The sequence below is a fragment of the Anabas testudineus genome, chromosome 15, assembly GCF_900324465.2.
Source record: "Anabas testudineus chromosome 15, fAnaTes1.2, whole genome shotgun sequence".
Classification (NCBI taxonomy): domain Eukaryota; kingdom Metazoa; phylum Chordata; class Actinopteri; order Anabantiformes; family Anabantidae; genus Anabas; species Anabas testudineus.
Genome location: NC_046624.1, coordinates 2,932,052 through 2,947,739, shown reverse-complemented (window position 1 = coordinate 2,947,739; position 15,688 = coordinate 2,932,052). Strand labels below are relative to the sequence as shown.

Below are 15,688 nucleotides of genomic sequence, written 5' to 3'. Positions count from 1 at the left end.
AGAAAGACATGTTTCATTTAGTGTGTATGTGACATTTTAATTTTATTTTCTGGAATCAGCAAATTCATTGACCAATAATAATAATAATAATTATTATTATTATAATAATAATCATCATCATAATACCAATAATAATATTCATGAAATTATAATACTTCCCATTTACCTTTGTCTGTTTTAGAATAGCTTTATTGCGCCATCTGGTGGTTAAGTAGCAGTGGTGCAGCGATGATTCACATGCCAAAGAGGGGTAAAATCTAATAATGGCCTTTATGTGCAATTATTTATCTATTTTATATATATTATATATATATTTCCCCTTAGAAAGGAAAAGTATCAACTTCTTCTTCCCAGAGTAACCACACTAACTTTCTGTCTGTGCTGCTGTTCAATTCCAGGCTGAACTGCCTTCAAAGAGGAGAAGGTGCGAGCAAGAGCGCCCCCTAGGAGGCCCAGAGAGCTGACCATGGTGCTGACAGCCGTGTGCTGTCCATCCATCATCCTGAAGGCTGACGGCCTGGATAGGTCGTGGCCTTAAGGGCAGGATGACATCTCATGTGGCCTTTTTTTTTTTTTTTTTAACCCAGAATACTAACACACTGTGAATTAGACAAGCTGCATAAATAAAAAGCAGAAGTGACCTTTAACCTCTCTGTAGGTTTCCTAAGCATCAAAGTAGTGAGTGGTTTCTATCTAGATATTTCTAGAGGGAAGTCTTGATCCACTTGTGTCCAAACAAATCACTGAAATCCACTGAAACTAATTGGAAACATTTGTTTTATTAGTTGATTTAAAATTACGTTTATTATTTAGCTCATGTGTTGGGGGGGGGGTTAAATAATAACACATCCTGTGCTTTTTAGTAATTGGAGCAGCATGTTGCAGGGGAAGAAAAGAAGGAGTCGAGCCAGGAACAGAGACAGAAGAGTGCACAGCTTCTTGGACCTGGAATCACAGACATCATGTGGTTTTTATTCAGCACTGGGAATCGTAGCATGTTGCCAGAGACCCTGGCAATCTCCCCTGCTCTTGCATCATTTGCTCTCAGTATAAAGTGCCGGCATTTGTGCGCATGTTCCACTGGCTTTTTTTGTGTCGTCTCTCCTTCTCCATTGGCTCAGCCTCTTCCCAGCTCCCAGCCTTCGCGCAGCAGCAGCAGCAGCAGCAGCAGCAGCAGAGTGCGTGCGCCAAACGTGTGTGGATCCGAGCCACGCTGCCTCTCACTTAGCTTCTGAAGAAGAAGAAATAAATTAAAAAGAAGGGGGAAGATGGAGAAAAAGAGCGAGATTAACGGACACGCCGTGGCCAACTCGGCCTCCACCGACCGGATCCTGGAGAAAAGCGCGCAGCCGAGCTCCAGGGAGAAGCTGATGGAGTTCCTGAGGAAGAACCTGCTGGTGATCATGACGGTGTCTGGCGTGCTCGTGGGCGTCGGGCTCGGCATGATGGTCCGGAACATGAACCTGACTAAAGCTCAGATGACCTACTTCGCCTTCCCCGGAGAGATGCTCCTTCGGATGCTGAAGATGATCATCCTGCCCCTGGTGGTCTGCAGCCTCATATCCGGCGCCGCCAGCCTGGACACCCGCTCCCTGGGCAAGCTGGGGGGCATCGCGGTCGCCTACTTTCTGGTGACCACGCTCATCGCCTCGGGGATCGGAGTGGCCCTGGCGTTCATCATTAAACCCGGCGTGGGCGCAGGAGCGCTGAACACCAACAGCCTGGGACTGGAGAGCGTGAGCAGCAACAAGGAGACCACGGACTCGTTTTTGGACCTGGCCAGGTACTGTACCAGCAATCCACCCTTAGCAAACCGACAAATTAAACGTATATTCAGACGCATATATTACGATAGAGCAGAAGTCATGAGCAGAAATACAGCACACGAGTGGCTCGACGCATGGAGAGACCCGAGCTGAGCGCACGCTCGCTCGTACAGACACACTATGGAAAGCCAGAGAGGGCAAAAAGGCAGTCAGCACCAAGAGCTCGTAAACTCCTTCTCTTTTTTGGTTTCAGATCTTTGTAGGTAACCACTTTCTTTCCCAAAAACATCAAATGTTTATGCGTAAAAACGCGTAGAAAACCTCTCTTTGGCCTGTTTGGCTTTCCACAGATGGAGGTCCACACTGAAGTTCAACATGATGACTGTCACAGGACACATGTACTGTGTAAACTGATTCCTGTGTCTCTGTAGGTGAATGAAGGTGAATCAAGGTGTAGCCTGATGTTCTGTTAGTCTGAGGGCTCCAGCAGAACAGGTATATGGGCTTGTGCTGGCCTGTTGTTCCTCAGAAATAGTGAAGTGCTCCTGTCATCCAAAACGTGCAATCCTTAAAATACATTTTACAGTGGTGGTAGCAACATCTTTCCCAAACAGAGGCTGGGTTGTTTGCTACTCTTTTACGAGACTCAAGGTTTTAGCAGGTGCTGACAGGCTCGCAGACCTGATGCTTGTTCCCAGTGTCCTGCCCAGTGCACAGCACCCGACTGGTAACTCTGGGATGTTTAGTGCCACGTCTAACATTTTAGCTGCCTCTAAAGAATACTGGGAGTTTTCTTTTTTTTTATTTGTGAATTTAAAGATTTGTCCTGAGTAAGTGTAAAAAAACACCTAACCACGGCTACTGTACTGGCAGCTCCAGCCTATAAATACCAGCATGCCTACTGGCCCTCAGTGACCCATGCAGGAGGAGTCCTAATAATAAGTTCCCACCGTGCCTGGGAAGGCTGACAGCTGTTGAAAGAGCGGGGTGTATTTTGAGGGAGGGAATGAGGTGGAGGGATAAACCCCAGCAGAGCTGTGAGGTGTACAAACTGTACGACACTGATGCCGTCAGTACCGCTTTTATCGCGTTAGCAGGTGGACAGTCCTCTTTTATTTCTCAGCCGTGCGCTGTAGAATCAGACTTTATACTTATACCGATGACCAGTCACTCAAATGATTTCATGAGATCAGTACAGGATTTAAAGGCCAACACAGGCAGACAGTTGTTTTCAATTCTCATTAATGCTGATACATTTGGCCTAAAGCCGAAAGTATGTAGGGCATAATGCACCCATCAGACATGATGTTTATGTTCATGTTCCCCTGAACTGGAATTAATAGTTTCTTTGTACATGCACCTTCATTGATTGAATACCACATCTGAGACTCAAGAAGAAGAGTTACACCATTCAAAATGAGTTTTAGTGTTAATATAGATACTTGACTAGAGTTGAAACTGTGAACCTGTCATTTCTTTTGGTTTGGTTTACATAAATCTCCTGATGTGGGTCAAAATACTGAGTTTGTTTATGTTCAGTTTCACTTATGGTTCAGGTTAGGGAACTGTCGTGGTCACGGTGATGAAATGAATCTTCCCTTGTTAAACTTTGATTGTTCGTGTGCCAAAGTTAAACATTTCTATGGAGGCACAGCTGACACAAAAGAAAACAGATTTTCACTGAGGCCTGAAACATTCAGACTGATCATAGCGATTCTTTTTTCCAGTTCTTTTCCTGAAATGTTTAAAATTTAAAAAGTTTTGACACTATTATAATATAATGATAACATTGGTAGAAACGTGGCTTCCTCTAAAAGAACATATTTAATCAAACACATTTAAAATGAAATTCAGTAAACTCTACTTGTTTTATTGATTTAGAACTTGGGAACATGTCGAAAGAAAAGCGGTGAACTGGTGAGCAGTTTGACACGGAGCCAACAAAAAGACCTGACCACGTTAGCTGAACAAGCCTGGTTGCTGCTGTATTGAATTAAATGGATTGTGCATAATGTTTGGCTTCAATTAATTAGGAAATCAAGTTGTTATGTAACAGCGCTTTAAAAATCAGTCCACAGAGAGGAGGCACTGGGCCTCTGGGGAGCCTCTGTGGGAAAAGCATGCCAGCCTGCGGTTCTGGTTTCCCAGGGTTAATCCAGATTCTCGCCTTGGTCATGTGACAGGAGGAAACTGACAGTCTGCATGGACAAAAGGAGAACTCACCGAATAATCATGTCTTAGCAAAAGGAATTGAGCATGTATCAGCTGAAGCAGCATTTGGCTCCGGACTGAAAGCACAGTTGATGGAGGTCGAGGGTTTATGGATTGAATTGCTTGGCTGCGGTCTGGCTATGGGAATAAATGTGAGCAAAGTCTGTATTTTTTTGCACAATAAGGTGTGACCCCAGAGGAAAGAAAAAACATGATCTAATGAAATTTATAGTAATGACACAAAGATGTTTGATGTACAAGAGCAAGTCCTTGATGTATGGGATTCAATTTGGGTCAAAAGTTGTTGTCACTGTTGGTTGTTTGATGTTGTGTCCTATCCTAGCACAGTTTTTAATAATTATATATTAATAATAATTAACCTGTACCCATACTCTTCAATGTGGAGCAGTGCCTGCTGCTTGGCTGGTACAGTAGTTACATCAAGATACATTTCAACCTCAACACAAACACAACCCATTGACTGGGGTGTGGGCTGTGAATACTCAGCTAACCACTTTAAAGTGATGCTCTGTGTCCATGCTGTATACATACTGTAGATGAAATCACCATTGGGCCCACAGAGCTGTGAGCATGGCTGCAGACTTTAATGCTGTTGCATAGGCAACTCTCTCACTAGTGGTTCCTTATGGTAACGACCAAACTGATGATCTCACCTCACGAGTTACAGTAATGTTCTAAGCCACTGAATCCATTCGTATGAATTTGCCCCAAAGTACTTAGGTGTATAACCAAAGCAATTCCTAACTGGCCAACAATTCTCAGTTACCAATGAGGTGAATTAGTTTACTGGACTCTCTCCAGACAAATACAGCAAACTGGCCTGACTGAAAGGATTTCAGTCGTTCTTTAATAAGGTGAACCAGTTCACTGTTGATGCCTTTACTGCTCTAAGCAGCCTATTTTTTTATTTGCAAATGCAACTATAACAGTTGCTGTGTAAGTTGCCTTCAATGTGTTTTATTTTTTTACACAGAAAAAAATTAAACTTAACTCTAATAGGACATAAATATAATATACTAATACTAAAACACTGTCTTTACCTGTGCAATTGGTCAATAGTATCCCAATAAATATAAAACATTGCTTTGTTTAAATTCTACTCACAACCCTAAATCACAAAATTGTGAAACCTTTAATCCAAAATAGTCTTAAATTAAAATAAAAAAAAAAATCTATATTTAAATTCTATATTTCTCTATAAAGCTGCTGTGCCTGAGCAGCAAAAGAAGGATGAGGATGTTTTGACTGAGTTGTGAAGCTAATGATTGGTTGTGTGCTGTCTACAAACACAGTAAAAGGGGTCCGGGTGAATGTTTTACCCATGGAGTCCATGGTGATCTTGACCTTAGATTAACCCTGACCTACAACCTGGTGTGAAAGGACACTGAGCAAGGCTATTGCTTCATAGGGTACCACACCAACAAGTGTTTTCATAGCTTGACAACATTGTGATTTAGCACGATTGAATTATTTATTAAGCAGTAAATTTAACAGAAGAACTTGTTTGCACAGGGTCACATTTCTGTTGTTTCTTTCTTGTTTGTGGAGCAGCAAACAGTAAATTAGATTCAAAGGGCATTTTTAGCAGTTTTGGACAACTGGCCAGGCTTTTGATTGATGGAAAACATTACTGCGTGCGTAAGAACTGCAGGTTGGAGGCATAATTAGGACACAATCATTTACTGGACTTTTTTATCCCAGAGATTGGTGCATTTTGCATATAACTAACACACGACTGGGAAAAGTAAGTGAACACATACTTCTGCTGCCTTCATTCAGCAACTTCTAGTTATTCCAGTTTCACTACCTCTCACGTTGGCTGTCAATGAGGACAGGGTCAACAGTTACCCCACATGCCCGTGTCATACCTTCTATACAGGACGATAAAAACACACCCTGTGTCTGTAAAGTTGAACTGTTAGTGATGTTCTGGTGCATGCAAATCATTTGTACAATACAGTAAAGCATGGTAAGTTGCGAATTGAGTATATTTTTAAAAAACATTTTTATTTTTATAAAACATTGAAACATGCAGTAATTTGTAATTTGTAATCCTAGAAACGAGTGGGCTGATTTGTTTTGTTTAAAAAATGACATGAGATCAGTGTGAGAACATGTGCTTTATCAGGGAATGTAGGGAGCAGCTGACTTCATGGAAGAACCTGGGAAAAAAGCCAAAGTTCAGGTTCAATTTACTGTTCAGATGGGTTTAACCACACAGTTAGTTGTTGTTTGATTTTCTTAAACAAACTGCAGCACTAATATTACCGGAATCAAACATGAAATCAAACGCGCTCATTTACTGCTGGTCTAAATTGTTTTTCTCTTCCTTTCTCAGGAATTTATTCCCAGCGAACTTGGTGGCTGCTGCTTTCCGCTCTGTGAGTGCCAGCACCTCACTTCACCACAACACGTTGTCCCCACTTTCTCGTCAATTACTCCTTTTATCGCCGCTTTCTGTCTTGTTTTCCTCACCGCTGGTGTCTTGTGTGGATTGTTCGTCAGAATTTATTTTACCAACCAAGCGGATGCCACTCAGTGTTCATTTACTGCAGCTGTAAATGCTGGCTGCAGCGCTGAGAGCCTCATAATGCCTCTTAATGAGGAGAATAGGGACCGGTTGCTCTTCCCCACTCACCCAAACGCCTCTTTTTCTTGTCCCTTACCAGCCGTTACCATGGCGAGACCATTCCATTCCAGCCAGCCTAGCAACTCACCTCGCCTCGCTGCTTTCGAACGCTCCACTTCCTAGAATTAGCATCGTATCTGTTGAGGCTAAAAGAAGAACCCGGAAAGTTCAATATTTGGGGATGTGGTGATAGGAAAAAGACATCCATCCGTATGCATACGCACATACACACACACACACACTCACTCACATCATAAAACCAAGTGCCTTAAACTTGCCTAAAATCAGGTCAGTGAATAATAAACCCACAAAGAAGTTAGTGACTTCTCACAAAGAGAGGGAATTGAGTTTCAAAGTGCAGCCAGGTCACAGAGTTCAACGTTGGCCCTCACACCCTCCCAGCCTTTACTTTGGTAGAGCCCCTGTGGATTAGACCAAGAAAGCAGAGGCGAGAGAGGGGAGACTTACACAAAATGACAAGCAGCTAGATGCTCGGGCAGTTCGTGTAAACAACAAAGTGTAAGATTTCGATTATCTGGGAATGTAATCTCACATGGTAGAAGGCTGAGCTTGGTGTGTTTTTTTGGAAACAGGGTGACAACAACAACCAGACGTGAATCAAACAACTGTAATTTGCAAGCTGCGTTGGAAACTCAAACCAACAAAGAGATGAAACATACATTAAATGTGTTCCCCCACCTCAAACACACCGTGATGAAGAGATCATTGCAGATGATAGAACAGTAACAACCTGGTGTAATTCAGCCGTGGTGGACACTGGAACGAACCGACGAAGGCCAAAGACACACAGCCAACCCAGACAGTAGACACACATATCTGTGATAGCAGTATGCCAGTAAACACAGTTATATCTAAAGTATATTGACAGACACTTGAAATGAAACATTATTTACTATCTTTCAAGACGGAGCTGTAATATATGAGGATAAGTTGAAATGATTTGTATGTTGACACTGCAGCTACTGAACAAATGCGTGAATAAAGATGAGCAAACATGATCAACTAGAACTTCTTTTTGCTTTACATTTCAGTACGCCACTGACTACAAAATGGTTGCTGTGGGGAACGACACCAACGGGACCATTCTCTACCAGAAGGTATGAACAGGACACAGCCGTGCACATGCAGACACAAAACACACGACTACACATTCAAACACACTTCTGTTGGTTGTGTTACGTGCTACATTGCCCATTGGAAAGGAAAAGTGCTCCCATCTGTTATCTGCATGAGTCAAACTGTTATCTCTACCACCACAAAAAGCAGGTGGTTGAGTTACTCTTGAGCACAGGCTTGTTTTAGAAACAGTTGGGTTCAAGGTTGGTGGTGAACTGCTGACATTTTTGAGGGAGTAAACTTGGTCGATTGGCACCAAGTAATCAAGTGTAGATGTCTGAGTTTCAGAACTCACCAATGCTAGAAGTGACAAAGTCTGGTTTTAAATAAGTTGAGTTGATCAGAAAACCACCATTAAGCCTTGAATTCATTCAATACAGTTGTCACTACAGCTTTGTAATAACAGGGTAATATTTCTGGGGATTTGTATGATATGGTGTGTCTTTGAATGCACCTCTCTGGACCTCTTTTACCTTGAGTTGTGTTCGGACGGCACATTTAGTATGAAACCTGCTGAAACCTGGCTATCATACAGGTCAGCTTAACCCACCCAGATAACCACTGGGTCTGGGAGGCAGATGATGTGCCAGCCTAAAGAGTGAACTGGGAGCTCAGTCTGGCACAGAATGGTTGCAGATTTCCAAAGTGGGCATGAGCCTGTTAGATCAGAGTCAGAGTCGTGAATGACTGATTTGAAGTGTTTGACCAAAGCATTGAACATAATACCACAAAAGGCTTTTTGCACATAAACCTCAGCAGCACCCGGTTACAAAGAATGAGTCTCTGGAGCAATGCACTCAAAATAATTCATAGGCTTCATTAGAAGATTGTCTGATTTGTTGCTTTGTGAATCTTCTAAATCCCACTGCTTCTCTGCAATGGTCATGGCTTGTCCCCACTGACCCAGTGAGAAGGATGACGGTTTGGCATCAGTCCATAGTATTTGTCTGTCATGGGTCATGGTGGACATCCCCCCTCACCCCCGACCCTCTCCCCGGCCGAGGGCCAGATGAAGCTGATGGTGCTGTGGGAGAGCTCAGGACAATGGGAGAGGATTGGGCTCAGGATTTGTCCTTGTCCTTATTCGTTACCCATCATCCAGTTCACTGAATCAGTGCTGTTGTTCAACAAGCTTACATCTCGGTAGTGAAAGGCTACACGTGAAGTCCCAGAGTAATCCTTCAGTTGATGATCCTCAAAATGTTTCATTGGCAAAAAAAAAAAAAAGTCTTGATCAGGATACATTTTGAGCCATGCTAGCGATGTGGCTCATGTGTTAGACCGTCAGCCTTGTAAACATAAATGTCAAAGATTTCTCTGTACAGACATTCATGATCCCCAGAGGATTGTGTGCAAGTCTCGACAACCATTGATTGGAATAGTACAAAAGGATTTGTCTGATGAACTGGTTGATAGTATAACTTTTCCTCTATGATCACATATTTGTGGTTCATTTTCAAATGATCTCAATGACTGTTGGATGGATTCTGAAATTCTGAGTCAGTTTTTCTATTTTCCTTGAACCAAGGTTTGCCCTACCCATGTTTTACTATATTTGACCTCTCACGGCGTGACCCTGCTCTGTGTTTTAGGTGCCTATTGGTACAGAAACAGATGGCATGAACATCCTAGGTCTGGTTTTATTTGCCATGGTGTTTGGTGTGGCATTGAAGAAACTCGGAGAAGAAGGGGAAGAACTCATCCGTTTCTTCAATGCTTTCAATGAGGCCACAATGGTGCTGGTGTCCTGGATCATGTGGTGAGTAAAGCAGGTATTTTAGTGCTATTGCTACAGGTATATTTAGAATACATTAAAAATAATTGCATAAAAGTTGTTCTTTCTTTTCCTGCAACTTGTCTGCATTTTACAGCCTCCTGCATTGTGTTTCTTGTATTTCAGGTACATTCCTTTTGGTATCATGTTCTTGGTGGGCAGTAAGATTGTAGAGATGGAAGATGTGGTTCTTCTGGTCACTAGTCTTGGAAAGTATATCTTTGCTTCAATCCTGGGCCACATTATCCACGGAGGAATCGTCCTGCCTCTGATCTACTTCGGCTTCACGCGCAAGAATCCTTATAGTTTCCTGTCAGGCCTCATTACACCCTTCACCACTGCCTTCGCCACCTGCTCCAGGTATTCCGTTGCAACACTGGATCTTGTGTGGGTTGACTGTAGGGAAAGGAAAAAGGGACTTCGCCTTTTAATGGTAGAAGTCTATGTGAAATATGCACAGTATGCCTCATGTGGACAGTGGTGCAAAAACCTGCAGCTCGCACCTGCTTGGCCTTGTAAAGTGTTTGGCAGTAGTGCCCCTCTTTGTAATTGGCTCATTGGTTGGACGGAAACCCTGACCCAGCCACTCCTTTTTCCCTCCTTCCAAAAAAATGTTAAGATTATGAAGACTAAAAACAACATATAGTAAAAGCAAGTAACACTCAGCCGTCTTACCTGCCACAAACGTGCAGTACAAACCAAAACTGCAAGGTTTTAACGAAAACCACTTTATTTATTGTTGACTGGTTTATAGTGCCCACTAGAGTGAGGACAACTCTGGAGGAACACACTGTTGCAGAAAGAGTGCACTCACACATAGAGGGTAAATGTGCATGGCCTTCTGCAGGAAGCTTATTTTGGGCTTTAAAAGTCAGCTAAATTAGATCCTAAATGTGTTTTTTATGCATGGAAAGTTCACCTAGCACTTGACTATATGGTAATATGTTCCATTTAAACTCAGTGGAGATCCAAATCTGGCAAGTTGCCATGAAATGTACTAAACAGACTAGATACTGTAGAGGGGGAAACCTTTTCCCTTTTCCCCAAAAGGCAGCATCATTACTGTCATACAGCAGTCCTGAAAGGTTGACAAGCTTAAGTGTAAGGAAATTGTTTGGTATTAGCTTGATCTGATTGGCTCTTACAGATGACCTCTCTTTTTCTCATCAGTTCAGCAACTCTTCCGTCTATGATAAAGTGCGTCGAGGAGAACAACGGTGTGGACAAACGCATCAGCCGCTTCATCCTTCCCATTGGGGCCACAGTTAACATGGATGGCGCCGCTATATTCCAGTGCATTGCGGCCGTGTTCATCGCTCAGCTCAACAACGCTGAGCTGAACGCAGGACAGATCTTCACCATCTTGTGAGTTCTAGGGAGGATAAAAGTTTTTTGTCCTTTTGGTCAGAATAACTGTTAAGTGACGAAAACACATTTGCCCACTATTGAATTAGCCAACTTTCCATTGCTTCAACTATAAATTAAGTAAAATATATACATATTTATTTTTATTTCTAGGGTGACAGCCACAGCCTCCAGTGTCGGTGCAGCAGGCATCCCAGCTGGCGGCATCATCACCATCGCCATCATCCTGGAGGCCATCGGCCTACCAACCAACGACCTGTCCCTCATGCTAGCCGTGGACTGGATTGTGTGAGTAAAGCCTATGGACCCAGTGACTCACAAAGCTACATCTGATCACGTATGCACTCACTATGCCAACATAAGGGTAAGCAAAACTAGATCAGGGTTTCCCAACTGGTGGGTCAATAGAGGAGAATTAAAGGGAAACAGTTTGAAAAAATAAAAGTCTGTTGCAATTTCCCCGTGATCCACTGCACTGGATTGATAAAGTAAACATACATGGTATCAGGTGAAATGTGAACAGGTCACAAGTGGTGCAAAAATCTGGTTTCCAGAGCTCACTTCAGGGCTTCTATGTGTTCTTATGTTTCTGGAACAAAAACACAGTTTACACAGTTTTACAATAAAAGGCTTTCGTTGCATTCACTGTGAGGGGCTGATACAAAGCATGTTCTCTTCTTTCCAGTCCTTTCTTTAAACTTTCATTAAGAGGAAAAGCTTTAACTTACTGTAAACTGTAAATAAAACACCAGTGATAGGGGCATTGGTAATATATCTAAAAGGTCAGCACTAACCACATGTAGCCATTTCATTTCACTTGACAGGACTGAACATTGCTGCCTGTCTCTTATGTCTACTTTGAATTCAGGGATCGCACCACCACTGTGGTGAACGTGGAAGGCGACGCCCTGGGTGCTGGAATCCTCCACCACATCAATCAGCTGGAAATGAAGAAGCAGCAGGAGCTGCAGCAGCAGGAGGGGGAACTGGCGGAGGTCCGTGTGGAAGCAGTGGCCAATGTCCAGGCAGAGGAGGAGACCTCGCCGCTTGTCACACACCAAAACAAAGCTTTAGCGGCCACGCCGGAAGCGATCGAGTCTGTCCTGTGAACTAAGCAAGACCTTTTTTCTTGCCCTCTGCCTTTTCAACCTTCAACACTTCAGGCATTGCAGCTGATTGGGACACAATTCTGAAAAAAAAAAAATGAAACAAGGTCACTGATAATTTTACTTGTGAAGAAAAAAGTGCCATAGTAACAGTCCACAGTGCACTTGGTGCTGCGGTTGTGCTTTAGAAATGTTGTCACTTGTGCTAACATCATCAGCGGGTTTCCATCCAAGTATTTTCAAACAGAACAGGAAATAGTGAATTCTAAAAGCATTTCGTCAACATTGGAGAAAAAAAAACAAACATTTTATTTTGGAAACTTCTCTTAAAGCATTTTGTAATTTTTAAAACTTGATTTAAACATTTTGTGATCAACACTAATGGAAACACACGACATGTAAAACATCCCTACATTTAGTTTTGTCTCATGTACTGTAAGAGATGCTCGTTGTAGGTTGTAAGTTTGTTCGTTAGAAGGTCAGGCGCATTTCTTTGTTTTCAGCAGACAGAAAATATAATAATAGACGACAGATCGCTAACAACCTGCTGAAATTGGACTTGTGTCCAGCAAGTGCTTGACACTGTCACTGCATAATTACGCAACCAGGAAGTCTGTTTACTCGTTTCAGCTCAGCTTGTGGAAACATATGTCTTTGCTTTTTGTTTGTTCAGCCCATTCGACTTACATTATTTAAATATCTGGGTTAAGACTAAATTTTGTTTTTTACCTGTAGTCAGATTGGTATAGTAACTTTGGCTCCTGGTTTACAATAGTCATTTGTCATAATCCAGGGATATGGTTGCAAGAATTGCTCAGGGTTGTGTTTGCCGACCATCAACAACGTGAAACATTAACCCTCAAATGACAGGTTGAGAATTTGGCCTATTTTTTTTTTTTTGGACAAGCTTCACGCGCCATGTTTAACTATTGGGGCCAGTATGGTAAAACATTTTAAAAGGCTGGCCCAGTTGAAATAGTACATTGACATGTATGCATTGAAACATTAAAAACCCAATGACTTCCCTAAGCAAATGTTGGGTTAGTTACATAACCAAGGTTCTTTAAATCTCTAATAGCATGTAGAAAACCTCATAAATACGCAGATGCAACAGGATAAGTTCCAGCAATTCATACTTTCTTTAAAGTTTGCATACTAATATTGGCTACACACAGAACTCCATCTTAACTAGCTCTTAAAAGTTGTATTTAAGGAGAATCTGCAGGAACGTTAGCTGCGTGGTTACCTATTTGTTATAAAATAGATCAGAAATCACTTCTCCATGTCTTTATTTAGAAGTAGCATGTAGCTGTGCTGCTTGAGAAATAAGCTTAAATCCAGCTCATTTGTTTAGATTTTTGTTTTGTAATTAGCCGGCTAAAGCTTAGCTAATGTTCATATCAGATGTTAAGTCTTGGCAACTGTAACAAACTAAATAGTAAGTATAAAACAATATATTTATAAAAACAAAGTCAAATCCAGCACTGACATTAATGTCATCTGTTCAGTCCTATTACGTGGCCGTAAGGTGAGTTACGTGAAAGCGTCTTGATGACCTGACAGTTAATTGAACATTAGTTTGCAAGTACTGTAAACACGCTTATTTGAAATCATGAGAACACTCCAGTCTCCCATTTATTAATAACACACGCTTGATTCGATGTTTGTCAGTAAGGTCGGTAGCACGGCTTCGTTTGCTACATCCCAACAAATCCAGAAGGAATCCAATCAAAAATCAAAGCTGTTTACACACAAATACTGGACCAAAATGTCTTGATGTTGTTAATCCATCATGTCTTTCAGAGTGACTTTCAGTCAGTAGGAGCCTTTCTCAGAGGCCGTCATCGCCATGTTGAACTTCAGTGAAGGTTAACGTCCTGTGTTTGTTGATATTTGTATTGCCATGGTTCAGTGCATCTTAATCTGTGTCACAGCTTGAGAATCTGAGCACCAGAATCCACATGTTATTTCTCTCTTATCAGTTAAAACAGTATTTTTACTCAGTTAGTGAGATCATTTATTAGCTGTGGTTGCTAGATCTTTTTAAAGAGAGCATTGGTCATGGCCTAATCGTGGTTTTCGTGGTGGGGCCCAGACCTATTCCTGCCATGCTTCATGGTTTATGGCTTGCTATGAAATAACCTGTGCCAAATTTCTAATGGTTTACCGACTCTCCCTTTAGGATGAGGACTTGGATGAGCTTGTACTGTCCTCTAGTGGTGGCAGACACTAATGTGATTGTCCAGAAGTCAAGAAATGAGAGGTTTTTACGTCTGTCTGATATTGTTGGATGATCCCAGTGGTGATATTTCCTATTTATTTGATTTATTATTTAACATTCACAGGGAACAGCTGGTGATGAGCCTCCTCCATTACTCAGTTTTGTGAACTTGTGTGTTTCAAAGTGAAGACCACTGAGAGGCGAATGATCTTGACATATGTGAGATGAGTTTCATACATGTTGGTGACACCTTCTGTCCAAGATGCTCGTGATGATGAAGTAATGTGGTGCTGCTGCTTTAGTTATGGATCATGGTGTGTATGTTGAAACTGTCTGCTCGTATGCTTGAACATTTCTTACTCTGTAACTCTAACAGACATTTCTACACTAACATCAGCTCTAATAACCTAAAGTTGAGTTTTACGACTAGGTTTTGTTGAGTTTATATGGTACAATCACATGTGATATGGTACATACACAGTATATATATTGATATTAATTTATTGTAATTGATTCTACTTTTTGTATTGTTTGTACTTTCTCCTTTTAACAATTTATGTCCCTTTTTAAGCTTTTATTGCTCTAATTCACTTTTTAAAGAATTCCTCTTTATGATAACCTGTTGTTAGAAATGTACGTTAATCATTTCTGTGTTTTGTTGTTGTTTTTTTGTTTTTGAGTGTCTGTGTTTGGGGGGGGGGGGCATAGTTGGGATCCTGCCTGTGTTTTGCCAGTGTCTAACACTGTACAACTGTCTCTTAGCTGTTGCTCCTGCTGTCTGTCAACAATAAAGGTGATACCATAAAAAATTCCATGCAGCCTAAATGAGAATGCTTTATCATAAGTCCTATCAAGGGTATTACACAGCAAGTCTACACAAGTGTAGTAAATGCTGGATAAACTATGGATGTTCGCTACCATTTTATACCAGTGACAGCTGGGATTGGCTCCAGCACCCCCATGACCATTATCAGGAAAAGCAGTTAGAATGGATGCAGGGGTGGATGCATATACAGAGTTTAACTAGTGACTGACAGTCACCGGTAGGGGCTATGCTTTTTTGTTTTTACCCAGTGACAGCTAGAAATGACCCTGTGACACTTAACATTTCTAGATGATGGATGGGTGGATGGATGGAAAAATGAACTGAAGTAAGTGAGACATTTACTATTTAAAAGCCGGTTAAATGACACTAGAATCACCAAGAACACAAAGGACTGCGGAGATAACATAACAGTGTTTGCAACAATTATTATGACAAGTTTTCAGAGAGGAGTATCTTCCTAAATGTTACATATATATTGATGATATATTACTAGTAAATCCTAAGTGACTTATACCGTATTTTATTTCTTCCATGAGTCATTGGTCTGCTTTCTTTTGTACTACATACTATTAAATCATGGTATAGAGTTAAAAGAAATGAAATTCCCAGTGAACCAAGCGCCTACTTGGTCA

General features: G+C 41.6%; 1 protein-coding gene across 1 annotated transcript; it reads left to right on the top strand.

Moving 5' to 3' along the window:
• The first annotated feature begins 836 nt into the window (after positions 1 to 836).
• Positions 837 to 15,008, top strand: slc1a4 (solute carrier family 1 member 4). Its single transcript, XM_026356429.1, has 8 exons — positions 837 to 1,783; positions 6,337 to 6,379; positions 7,680 to 7,745; positions 9,357 to 9,523; positions 9,665 to 9,898; positions 10,709 to 10,903; positions 11,057 to 11,191; positions 11,772 to 15,008. The coding sequence occupies exons 1-8, from the start codon at positions 1,269 to 1,271 to the stop codon at positions 12,010 to 12,012; spliced, it is 1,596 nt and encodes a 531-aa protein (XP_026212214.1). The 5' UTR covers positions 837 to 1,268; the 3' UTR covers positions 12,013 to 15,008.
• The last annotated feature ends 680 nt before the right edge of the window (positions 15,009 to 15,688 follow it).

Excerpts from the sequence above, each read along its gene's own strand:
- slc1a4 (XM_026356429.1), top strand. The coding sequence starts at position 1,269 with ATGGAGAAAAAGAGCGAGATTAACGGACACGCCGTGGCCAACTCGGCC. Across the intron at positions 9,524-9,664 it reads CTGGTGTCCTGGATCATGTG|GTACATTCCTTTTGGTATCA; the intron begins GTGAGTAAAGCA and ends CTTGTATTTCAG. Across the intron at positions 9,899-10,708 it reads GCCTTCGCCACCTGCTCCAG|TTCAGCAACTCTTCCGTCTA; the intron begins GTATTCCGTTGC and ends TTTTCTCATCAG.